The 11728-nt window shown below is 53.2% G+C and overlaps 2 protein-coding genes across 4 annotated transcripts; one reads left to right on the forward strand and one right to left on the reverse strand.

The window, feature by feature from the left end:
• The first annotated feature begins 730 nt into the window (after nt 1-730).
• PREB (prolactin regulatory element binding) lies at nt 731-4626 on the forward strand. 3 transcript variants are annotated; one of them, XM_080684332.1, is made up of 9 exons: nt 731-1081; nt 1633-1825; nt 2012-2232; nt 2431-2511; nt 2607-2731; nt 2921-3094; nt 3242-3314; nt 3550-3709; nt 3894-4626. In XM_080684332.1, the coding sequence occupies exons 1-9, from the start codon at nt 947-949 to the stop codon at nt 3986-3988; spliced, it is 1257 nt and encodes a 418-aa protein (XP_080540458.1). In that variant the 5' UTR covers nt 731-946; the 3' UTR covers nt 3989-4626. The 3 variants fall into 3 exon arrangements, with proteins under 3 accessions (XP_080540458.1, XP_080540459.1, XP_080540460.1); XM_080684333.1 differs by lacking the exon at nt 3550-3709 and having other exon boundaries at nt 3894-4085; XM_080684334.1 differs by lacking the exons at nt 3242-3314; nt 3550-3709 and having other exon boundaries at nt 2607-2784; nt 2903-3094; nt 3894-4616.
• On the reverse strand, nt 4514-10057 carry ABHD1 (abhydrolase domain containing 1). Its single transcript, XM_080684335.1, has 9 exons — nt 9560-10057; nt 6736-6896; nt 6223-6405; nt 5992-6037; nt 5737-5849; nt 5441-5614; nt 5221-5269; nt 4956-5121; nt 4514-4852 (listed from the first exon to the last, which is right to left on the reverse strand). Exons 1-9 carry the CDS (start codon nt 9659-9661, stop codon nt 4641-4643), a joined length of 1206 nt encoding a protein of 401 aa, XP_080540461.1. The 5' UTR covers nt 9662-10057; the 3' UTR covers nt 4514-4640.
• Between the last annotated feature and the right edge of the window lie 1671 nt (nt 10058-11728).

Here is an 11728-nt window from a genome sequence, read left to right on the forward strand (position 1 = left end):
CAACCGGTGGTGTCTCCTTGCAGGAAAGGGCACTCTTAGCATTCACTGGCAGAAAACCACCAGGATGCTCACATTGGAGATGAGAAACCCAAGGGCCCCCTCAGGAGGGTGGAGACTAGATCTGCCCTGCTGGGGGCCAGGTTGCCAGCCTCCGCGATGTCAAAGGGGAGCAGCCCCCACCCCACCAACCCTAGGGCACAGGTGCAGGGTGGGAGCCACGAGGATGGCCAACTCCCACCGCTGCCAACCATGGATGGATAGGTGTTAAAGTAAATCGTTCCCTCATACTAGAAAGCGGCGGATTCGGGCTTTGAAACCAGGTTTGTTTTCAAGTTCGCAGTGCCTGCAGTAAGAGGCAAGACAAGCCACATTTCCAGTGTGTGAACTTGGGACAAATGACTTCCTCTCTGGGGTAACACGTAAGGCTGCGCTTGTATGAGTCTGCGTTATCAGTCTGGAAGGCAGACAGCCCTAATCCCAGGATTTCTTTATTAAAGGTTCATGAACTTCCCTTAACCTTTATTAGCTCCTCTCCACGCAGGACATTCCCGCGAGGCATGAGCGCGCTGCTCCCGCCCCGCAAAAAGATGGCGGAGTCCGACGTCACAGTGGGGGCGGAGAACGGGGTCCGGGCGCTGGAGGTCGGCCCCCCTCCCCCCGCGACAGGCTATTGCTGACGCGTATCGGCGGTTCTGCGCCTGCGCGAGGGGAGCGGGCTGGGCGCGCTTGCGCATTGCTTGTCAGCGAGGCTGGGGTAGGTGGCCGGGAGCGGAGACACTGGCTGTTGTGTGTGGGTAGAATCTGGACATCCCCGCGGGGTGAGAGGGGTCGGGAGTCGAATCAAGTTCAGCAGCGGAGAGAAAAGAGTCGAAGGCCGGGCGCGGCATGTCGCGGAGGCCGCGGTGCGGACGGTGAAGCGCGCGGCCAGCGGCGAGCGGCGAGCGGAATGGGTCGGCGCCGGGCGCCCGAGCTCTACCGGGCCCCGTTCCCGTTGTACGCGCTGCAGGTGGACCCCAGCACGGGGCTGCTCATCGCTGCGGGCGGAGGCGGCGCCGCCAAGACGGGCATAAAGAATGGAGTGGTGAGAGCGCAGGCCACTCTGGCCGGGTCACCATGGGCTGAGGGCGACTCCGGGAGGGTCTCGGGGGCGGGCCGCACCCCAGCTTCGGACCCAGCCCCCGCCCAGCGGAAATCCCCGGCAAGCCAGGCATCCGACGCGAATTTCAGCCGAGAACTTAAGCACAGGGCTATCGAGAGACTCTAAAGTAAAGTTGCGCTTCCGCTGCACCCCAGGAGCAGCTCCGGGGGGTCCTATCTTGGCTGTCCGGGAGCCCCGAGACTGCCTGTGCTCTACAGCGGCGACAGTGCTGCGTTTGGCCCTTAGGCTAGGTTTCCTTTCCTCTTCTAAGCGTCTCCCTATCGCTCTGTAAACTGGAGGTCGTGATCCCAACCCTGCCTGCTGTACAGATTTGTGAGGTTCAGAAAAAAACGGGCTGGGGGTTGGAGAAAGCCTTGTGAACTAGGAAGTGCGGTCAGCAAAGGGTCAGGGTATCAGACCACAGGAGGCAAGTTTGCCCTTGAGGTAAACTGGGCACCCCTGAACCTCGCCCATGCTGGTTCCCTCTCCCACAGCATTTTCTGCAGCTAGAGCAGATTAACGGGCGCCTGAGCGCCTCTTTGCTACACACCCATGACACGGAGACACGGGCTACCATGAACTTGGCGCTGGCTGGCAACATCCTTGCTGCAGGGCAGGATGCCCACTGTCAGCTCCTGCGCTTCCAGACCCACCAGCAGAAGGGCAAAAGCAAGGCAGAGAAGGCAGGTGAGGAGCCGGCTCTCTAGCTTTTGGGAAAAGGATGAAATGAGTCAGATCGTTCTCATCTTGGTCTCTGAAGGAGAGGGGCTGGAAGGGGGGTTATGGTCGCAGGCGGGAAGCTACTTAGAGAGGGGGGGGCTGGTATCGCTAACTCACAGAAGCCTGGACTCTGGTGGGCTGTTTGTATGGCAGGCACCAAGGAGGAGGGGCCTCGACAAAGAAAGGGGGCGGCCCCACCAGAGAAGAAATCTGGAGCTGAAACCCACCAGGAGGGGGTAGAACTGAGAGTAGAGAATTTGCAGGCGGTGCAGACAGACTTCAGCCCTGATCCGCTGCAGAAAGTTGTGTGCTGCAACCACGATAGCACCCTGCTGGCCACCGGAGGCACAGATGGCTACGTTCGCATCTGGAAGGTACGGTTCAGGGGGTTAGGGAGGATGTGTGTCCTTAGCAGCAAGGCCAGAATTGTGAGAAAGCGAACATGGGTTCTGGGAAGTAGTGAGCGGGGTCTGCGTCGGTGGCCTTTAGAAGAGAAGCAGAGAAGCGGGTGGGAATCGCTGCGCTCTGGTGGGTACCTGGGCGTTATAACCATGGTGGTGGTTTGGCTGCAGGTACCCAGCCTAGAGAAAGTGCTGGAGTTCAAAGCCCACGAAGGGGAGATTGAGGACCTGGCTTTGGGGCCTGATGGCAAGGTGAGGCGGCGAGAGGGTGGAAAAGGTGGTTGTGCTGCTTGTTCTGTAAGTGGATCTCCTAACTGTCCCTCCTTGAACTCTTGATTCCTGACCAGTTGGTAACTGTGGGCTGGGACCTTAAGGCCTTCGTGTGGCAGAAGGATCAGCTGGTGACACAGCTGCACTGGCAAGAGAATGGACCCACTTTTTCTAACACGCCTTACCGCTACCAGGCCTGCAGGTGTGAAGATCCTGGAGGGGGGCTAAAAGGCTCAACCTCGGTGTGGAAGGGGAGTGGGAAGAGATTTGGGGGAAGCTGGTGGCCTTGGCGAGTAATACCTCGGGCCTAAGCAGGGTGCAGGAGGGTACAAAACTCTTGAGGAGGGCTGGGCAGGCCCCAGGAGCTGAACAGCTTCTCACCGGCCCCCAGGTTTGGGCAGGTTCCAGACCAGCCTGCGGGGCTACGACTCTTCACAGTGCAGATTCCCCACAAGCGTCTGCGCCAGCCCCCACCCTGCTACCTCACAGCCTGGGATGGCTCTACCTTCTTGCCTCTTCGGACCAAACCCTGTGGCCATGAAGTCATTTCCTGCCTTACTGTCAGGTCTGAGACACTGCTGGCGCGGCTGGGTGTGAGGATGGCTGGGGGAGCTCCACAAGATCCTGCTTGAGTCCCTGAGGACTGTTGTTGGTGAAGGAGTGTTTGCTGCGCAGGCCTCCAGGACAATGAACGTTCTGTTGTTTGTTGCAGTGAATCGGGCACCTTCCTAGGCCTGGGCACAGTCACTGGATCTGTTGCCATCTACATTGCTTTCTCTCTCCAGGTAATGGGTAGAGGTGGGCACAGTCCTGAGGGCTCTTTCTCTCTCCAGGTAATGGGTAGAGGTGGGCACAGTCCTGAGGGCTCTTTGGGGTGGGGACTTTAGGCCTGCTTCTACCGTGAGTGCAGGGAGGAGTCTGGCCCAGCCTATAGAGGGAAAGCCTTCTGGGGGCAGGGGACATGTTTCCAGGAGGAATGTTTCCCACTGAGCCTTCCTTCCCTTGTTCTCCTGTCCCCAGCGCCTGTACTATGTGAGGGAGGCCCATGGCATTGTAGTGACGGATGTGGCCTTTCTACCCGAGAAGGGTCGTGGTCCAGAGCTCCTTGGGTCCCACGAAACTGCCCTGTTCTCTGTGGCTGTGGATAGTCGTTGCCAGCTGCACCTGCTACCCTCACGACGTGAGTCATTGGGGTGGGCAGGTACCACCCAACCTTTAGCGGTAGCAAAAATTAGCCTCGTGGAGAACGGGCTGCTCGTTTATAGCCATCTGTCCCCTCCTTGAATGGAGTCGGTTGAGGGTTCTGTTTTTTGGCATGTGAAGCCCCTTTGCCCACTGACTTCTTCTCTTATCCTCCCCTGCAGGGAGTGTTCCTGTGTGGCTCCTGCTGCTGCTATGTGTTGGGCTTATTGTTATGACCATCCTGCTGCTCCAGAGTGCCTTTCCAGGTTTTCTTTAGTCTCCTGCTCCCAGGGAATCAGGGGTCTGGGGCTCTGCCACCTTTTGGACCAGAGTGGAGGCCCCGACACCATTGTTCACTCCACCTCTACCTGGGTCCACAGCAGAGGTGGCCTCTGAGGAGACTTGACAGGAACTGCCTGCCCTTCCCAGTTAAAGCTTGACTGTGACCCTGTGTGACTGAGTTCTGGGAACCCTGAATTCAGCTTTGGATCCACTCAGGACAGTGGTAACTGAGCCCAGGCCACACCACCTGCCTCCTCTCCTGTCTGCTAGGGGCTCCAGAGTTGAGCTTATCCTTTCTCCAGAAATATGTGAAGGTGCCCCAGAATCTGGAGTCACTGCTGTCCTTTCTGCAGAAACAATCTGTTTCTCCTCCCTCACAACCTGTGGCCCATTGCTCTTCACATGAGCCCCTTGTGTTTGCTGGGGCAAGCACCTGCCTGGGAAGGAAGGAGCAAAAGGAAGACCCAGGCATTAATCTGTGGGTTCAGCTGGGTAGCTCTAAGCCAGCCAGGCTAAATATGCAATAAGTTCCTACATGGTCTACCCTAGCTTTGAGAAAAGGGAAAATGAACCTCAGCCCGTTCGACAGGAAAAGTTGATATTTAATAAACAGGGAAGACTGAACTGAGACCCAACTGGCACTGTGGTCAGCTCTTGCCTCCCGCAGAAGGTGACCGCGCCCTGCGGCCCAGCAGTTCTGCCGAGTGCTGGAAGATGGCTTTGGCGTACTGATGGAAGAGGCGGCTCATGTAGCAGTGCTGCCAGGGGAGCAAGCCTTCCAGGAAGCCGATGTGGCCGCCCTGGGCTGTGATGAGCAGTGCGACGTGGGGAGATTGTTGGGCAGCTTGTAGCGGAAAGGCTGGAGGAGGGGTGGGAGAGGTCTGAGAACCCAGGCTCTCTCCACTTACACCACATGGCCCATTGTCCCTGGGGCCTAAAGCATCAAGATTTGGGGTGCTCACCATGGGCTGGGGAGAAGGGGTCATCCGCTGCATTGAGGCAGAGCACAGGTATCTGGATGGCATCCACTTTGGTTCTTGGGCTTGCTGCCTGGTAGTAGGTAGTACAGTCTTTATAGCCAAAGGCCACAGCTGTGTAGCGCTCATCAAACTGACGGATTGTGCGGGCCTGTGGGTGGTGGAGGGTGGGATAGGCTAGGTTAAGGATAAGGAATAGGAAGATGATGGAAGACTAGTTGGAAGAGGGGAGATGGTTGAAAGACTATACCTGTATCACGAAGTCTACATTGACCTCCTTTTCCATCACCTTTCTATTTCTGCAAAAGAGCACAGGTTTGGCTCTCCTCCTGGACCTAACCCAGAGCCCCCAGCCTCTGATTTCATGAGTGAAAAAGCCCAGGGACAGAACTGACCCAAGCACTGGGAGGACCTGGCATGCCTGCCATCCTACCCTGTTTGCTGCCCCCTCCCACTTGCCAAGACCCTACCGGTCCACAACTCGGCAGAGCTCAGCAGTGAGGCGCTGGTTAAAGAGCAGGGAGTTGAGCGGGGTCTCCAGGGAGCTGGTGGTCTCAAAGGAATCCCAGCATGCAGACAGCGTCAGTGCTGCCACCAGCCCTGCAGCCTGCCCCATTCGTGCCAGGTGGTTCAGCACTAATATCCTGCAGGATTGGACCAGTGACCAAGAAAGGGTTTGCATTAGTCAGTTGGGACAGAGAAGATGTAGGGGAGGAAAGAAACACAGGGAGACTGGGCATTTGGGTTAAGTCCAGGGGGCCTTTACCCTCCAAGAGAGATGCCCACGGCCAGCAGTGGAGCTTGGGAATAGTGGTGCTTTATGTGGTTCACGACTGTCTCCAGATCTTCAGTATTGCTGGCACAGAAGGTCCTGTGGGTCTGAGGCAAACCAGGTCATTGGGTAAGGAGGGAAGCCCTGGCCAGAGGCAGAGAAATGGGAGGGAGATGGGAGGATAGGTTAAGTAGAGCCCCAGGGCCAAGGATCTTCCTCAGAGCTGTTCTGAGGAAGCAGGGTACTCACCAGCAGTTCTTCCCCATGGCAGCCCCGGTTATTGAGTACAACAGCCCTGTGGCACACAGGTACATCTTAGCCAGGCTGTCCCTAAGAGCCCCTCCCCTTTGCCAGCCTTCAGAAAGACCCCAGTTCAAAGGTGCCTTCCACATAGCACCACCTCCCCATAGCTCTGAATTGACCTCCCTATTACCAGTTCTCAGATACCACCCTGCTCCTCTGGGTTGGGCCCATCCTTACCTATAACCATCCCTCAAAGCTTGGTCAACTAGATGCAAGATATATGTCTCCTGGCTATTGCCTGTAATACCAGGAAGCAGTAACACAATGGGCTGGGTGGCAGGGTCAGGGTATTGACTGCTGTCATGCTGGCCAGCCCAGTCTAGCAGGAGCTGTCCTCCATCTGGAGTGTGGAGGACTTCACTGTGGTTTTGGAGAAAAGGACACACAAAGATACCATTAGGAAATCCATCTACTTCAAGAGCTTTACCCCTGCCCCACCAAAACAACTCCCACAACTTCAATTTGCCATCATTTGAGGGCATACATTATGCAAAACAAGACTATAGCAAGATGTAATAGGGACAAAAGGTTCAATATTACCTTATGGTTGGGCAATTAAGTAGCCCTCCATATAGCCACTCGTTTTTACCCTCAACACACTGTGAGGTGGATGGCAAAGACTACCTTCATTTTAAAAGAGATTGCCCTATACTTGGAACGTGGTGTTCACCCCCTTCTGTCCCTTCTTACCTCCAGTAAGAGACTGGAGGCCGAGAATGCAGTAAGGCTCGGAAGATGGTTTGTAGCCGCCCCTCAAAACACCATAGCGTAGGATAGAAAGTTTCCACAGTGATTGGACAGTGTTGCTCCAGGAAGGCCAGAAACCGGGACCCAGTCACCAGTTGAGGCCTCTGTAATCACAATACAATCTGCCTCACTCCCCTGATTTTTGTGCCAAGCCAGAGGGCATTGCTTCGGCTGGGAATGAGTCCAGCATACTCTAGTCTGGAGTAGCCAAGTCACCTGTGTTAATGTAGTCCAGCTAGAGGCCTGGAGAACTGCCGTCCTGGAGTGTTACCTCTCCAGAATTGACCCTACAGATTCAACCAGGCCAGGAGCTGCTGCAGCTAACTGGATGCTGACACCCCCCCACACACACACACTTAGCCTATCCATGCCCCAGCCCCACTTCGGCGAGAGCAGTAATATAAATTGCCCAGCCAATCCCCTGCAGGAAGGATTGGGACCCCAGACAGAGGCTGAAGAAACGTAGCACCATTCAACCTGTACCTTTTGTCTTGCAGTTGTACTTTCCACACTGTCATCTTCCTAAGACTAGCTCTAGCCATGCTGGCTCCCTGATCTGAGCAGCCCATTGCTGCATGTTCCTATTCCCTACCGTGTGCTCACTGCTGAAGGGCTTCTCCCTGCCACAGCACCTCATTTTCTCGCTCCTGGGCCCCTGCTGTTAGGCCGTACCCTAAAGGAGGAATAGTCCCCATGTGACTAGATGTTTCTCTTCATGCCAGCCAAGGAGAAGGCAACAGGGATGGGACAACACAACAAGGACAGGTCAGGTGAGTGAGCACTCCACCCTGACTTACAACCCCTCTGCTTGGTCCTTCCAGGTAGACCAAGTGAGTGAGAAGGACTAGCCACATAGGAGGTGTATGAAGGAGGAGTACACTGTGCAGACTCGAAATAGAAATGGCATTTCTGTCCCAGGCCCTAAGGAACCTGAAGACCCGATTCCTATCTCTTCTGCAGTCTTGGTTCTCAAAGGGGGCTAGGTAAATGATGGCTGGTGAGGCCAGGTTGGTAGTGTGTTGGAGATGTGACTCACACCCTGGTCCGTAAGCCCTGGAATAACACCTGTGATTCATTGTGTGCTACATTCAGGCATTAGGCTATGCCCAACCTTATGAGATAGGACATTTTATAAGTAAAGAAACTATCACTCACAGAGATTAAGTTGTTTCCCAAAATCACACAGAAAACAAGAGGCAAAGCAGAATTAATATTATATTACCGCTAATACTAGGAGGTGAAATTTATTGAGTGCTCATTATGTTCCAAGCATTGTGCTAAGGATTTTACATGATTATATCCTGTGATTTTCACAACAGCTCTTTAAGTAATGTGATCCCTCTGTGGATACAGGCTTGAATGTCCAGTAAGTTGTCAAAGGTCATGAAGCTTGCTAAATCTAGTTAGTGGGGGAGCTGTGATTCAAACCCAGGTCTGTTCAACTCTAGAGCTTGTGCTCTTAGTCACTATATATTACCTCCTAATCATCAAGATTTTGAGTTATCAATTTATTAAATCCTTGGTCAAGCAGCTCAGTGGTGTAGAATAAGGTCCTAATAAATTAGGTCACAGGTTTGATTTATGTGGGTTTCATTTTAACTATAGTGAAGTATTTCTTGCCTCATTCCTGAGAATTACATAGTCACATGCCCATTGGTCACTGTGGGTGAATCAAAACCAGTCTGTTACCATGCTAGACAATTCAAACGCCACATCTTCAGGGCCTCCGGAATGGCACTTTCCCTGCATTTTAACCAGTAGGTGAAAGTCAAGGAAGGGTTTGCAGAATGAAGTGCCAGAGGTCTCTGACTTCTGTGCGGCTTGTTGCAAACAAAAAAAAAATGTTTAATTAAGGTCTGAAATAAGTGACTTTCCAAATCAGACATATCAAGTAAGATTTATAGGGTATTGTAAGGTTTGGACTTTTTAAATTGTTTTATTAAGGCAGACTTCTTGTATAAAAAATACATGTGAATGTTGAAAGCTCTGGAAATACAGAAAAGTCTAGGTAACATTAAAATTCCTTATTCATAAAGGGCTTGAATCAATAGGTTTCTTGTTACACTCAGCTACTTAGAACAGAGTTCAATGAAGATTAACTCTTTAGATTTTTCTGGATATGTAAATTATGTATTTTACCTAAATTTCAGTGAGACTATAATCTCCAAGTTCATCAAAATCAGCCTAGTCATACTTTCTCACTTCATTAGACATGGAGAGCCCAGGACTTCAAACAGGCTGAATGAGCAAGGGCCCTGAGGGTTATCCATTAATCCTGAGCCGGGAGAAGCAAGGCCTACTATCTGATGGGTGGTGTTGGGAGTTAGCCACAACCCCCAGGCTCAGGTTCCTTCATTCAGTGCAGCTAATGAGGAACTTCACTAGACTGCTGGGAAAGACAAGGAAACATCGCGTGATGTTTTCCTGACACTCGGGGTGCCTTCCACCCCGCCTCCCCAAATGCCTGTCCACATCATAGAGAGCAGAACCCCCTCGATGCCTGAAAGGCCCATCTGGCAAGCGGAGCAGGAGATACGCAGAGAATCTAGGCAGGCAAAGGAACAACTCTCCATAAGGTGGTGATAGCAGAGTGAGCCTGGCTGGAGCGCGGGGCGGGGTGGTGGTGGGGTTGGGGCGTCAGATTTCACCTGGGAAGCGAGGCCCAACCATGCCAGCTCCCACCAAGGGCTCGGGCTCCCTGCTGGAAGCTGCCCCCTAGACCTGAGCACCCCCAACTCCCCGGCCAGAGCTCTGGACCCGCACCCACCTGGGGCACACATGCCCAGTAGTAGCCCAAGTAGAGGGCAGCGCCAAGACTCAAAAGCAGAAAGAACAGATCTGTCCAGGGACACAGGGAGAGACACAGCATCGCGTGGCGGGGTGTCCGCTCCCGAGGTCTTGACTGGCTCCAGGGCCTTGGCTTTGAAAGGTCCGCAGGTGAGCGCCGGCCTCACCGCTACACCCGATTGGACGCCGCGCCGGTCCCGCCTCCACGGCCCGCCCCCTGTGCGCCCGGGCGCGGAGAGCGGGGTGCTGGGTGCGGGGCTGCGTCCGCCCGCGGAGCTGAACCGAGTGACCTGCAGAGGTCTTCCCCGCCGCCTCCTGCTTCCGCTGGGTCACACGCGGGGCAGCCCCTGGGCGGGACGGGCGGCCTCGCCCGCAGCCGCCATCTCCGTGAGGGGCACCGCCGCCCCTTCCTCTAGCCGCCTGGCGAGGTGAGTCCCCAGCCTCGGTCCTCACACGCGGGACTCAGCCCTCCAGGGGTGACGTCCTGCCCTGTCACACAGAACAGCCACTCACAGTGACCTTGACACTCAGGAAGTGGTCAGTTCACGTGGTGGCGGACCCTGCAGTGTCACAGTGTAGCCATTCACCCTGGTCCTCACACCGCAAGGCTCCACAGTCACTGAGTGGGTGGCTTACACACAGTCACACACACACAGGTTACAGTCGCTCAGACAGTGCCATTCGCTGTGTGATGTAATCCCTGTCAAGTAAGTGCAGCAGATATTCACTCCTCACCCACTTGGCCCTGGGACCCCCCAGGCTGCTGTCCCCGTCTTCACTGGAATGTAGAAACAAGCCATGTGCCAGAGCAGTGGCTCTCAGCCTTGGCTGAAGGTCAGAATCATCTGGGACTTTTAAAACCGACCAGTGCCCAGGGCGCACCTCCGATCTATATACATAAAATGTGTACACACTTTAACAGCCAATGACTCAATATTTACCCCTTTTCAGGTTTAACTGATTTGAAATAATGGATGAAGCCAGGCTAAACTTGGAACAGAGAGTATTTATTCTAAAGTGCCACTAGACTTTTTCCATGGGGATACATAAAAGATAAAGTTTACAGACAAAACCGGCAACAGTGGACAAACTGAGGGCACACACATACCAAACAAAATGATTCTTAATGTTTGTCATTCCATTGCTTTGAGTTATCAGCAGTGGACCAGCATGGTCATCAGTTTGAAAATAAGCATTGATAAAAAAAAAAATCATTCACTTCTGTAGATTCTTTAAATTTTGAAAATGAACTGTGTGTTAATAAACACTGGTTTTGTAATCATTCAAAGTGTGTATACATTTGCGGGGGGGACCCTGTGGTTGGTCTGAGGCAGAGCTTAAGTATCAACATAACTTAAAAGCTCTCCAGAAGCTTCACGTATGTAGTCAGGGTTGAAACCCTGCAATAGAGCATGGTGCTAACACCATGGGATCAGAGAAAGAATACCCAAATGTTAAATGGCAATACACATAAGGCAAAACCAAAAGACGAGTAGGAGATTTCCAGGCAGGCAAGGGGGCGGGGGCAGGCAGAGAACAGTTGTTCCAGGAGAGGGAACAGCCTAAGCAGAGCCTGGATGTGAGAGGCTTCTTAGGAACCAAAATAAATTTGGTGTGGCTGGAGCCAATGAGATGGTCCACAACCAGGATGTGAGCAGCTACATAAAGGATGTTCGAGTTTATCCTAAGGGTGGGGCAAAGCCATCAGAGAGTTTGATGAAGATGTGGGCAACATGTTCAGATTTGTTTTAGAAGAATCACAATTCTGGACACTAGAATCTCACAATCCTGGAGACTAGACGTCCAAGATCAAGGTGTTAGCAGGATTGATTTCTTCTGGGAGCCGTGAGAAAGAGTCTGTCCCAGGCCTCACGTCTAGTTTCTGATGTTTTGCTGGCAATGTTTGGCTTTCACTGGCATGTCCAAGCTTCACCTGATCTCTGCCTGCATCTTTACATGCTCTTCTCCGTGTGTGTCCACAATTTTATATGGATGCCAGTCATGAGATTAGGAACCCACCCTACTCCAGTATATTCATCCTCACAAATTATATCTGCAGTGACTCTACTTGCAAAGGTTACATTCTGAGGTATTAGGGCTTAGGACCTCAACGTATAAAATTTTGAGGGATGTAATTCAACTTATAATA

Source organism: Plecotus auritus (genome assembly GCF_963455305.1).
Source record: "Plecotus auritus genome assembly, chromosome: 8".
Classification (NCBI taxonomy): domain Eukaryota; kingdom Metazoa; phylum Chordata; class Mammalia; order Chiroptera; family Vespertilionidae; genus Plecotus; species Plecotus auritus.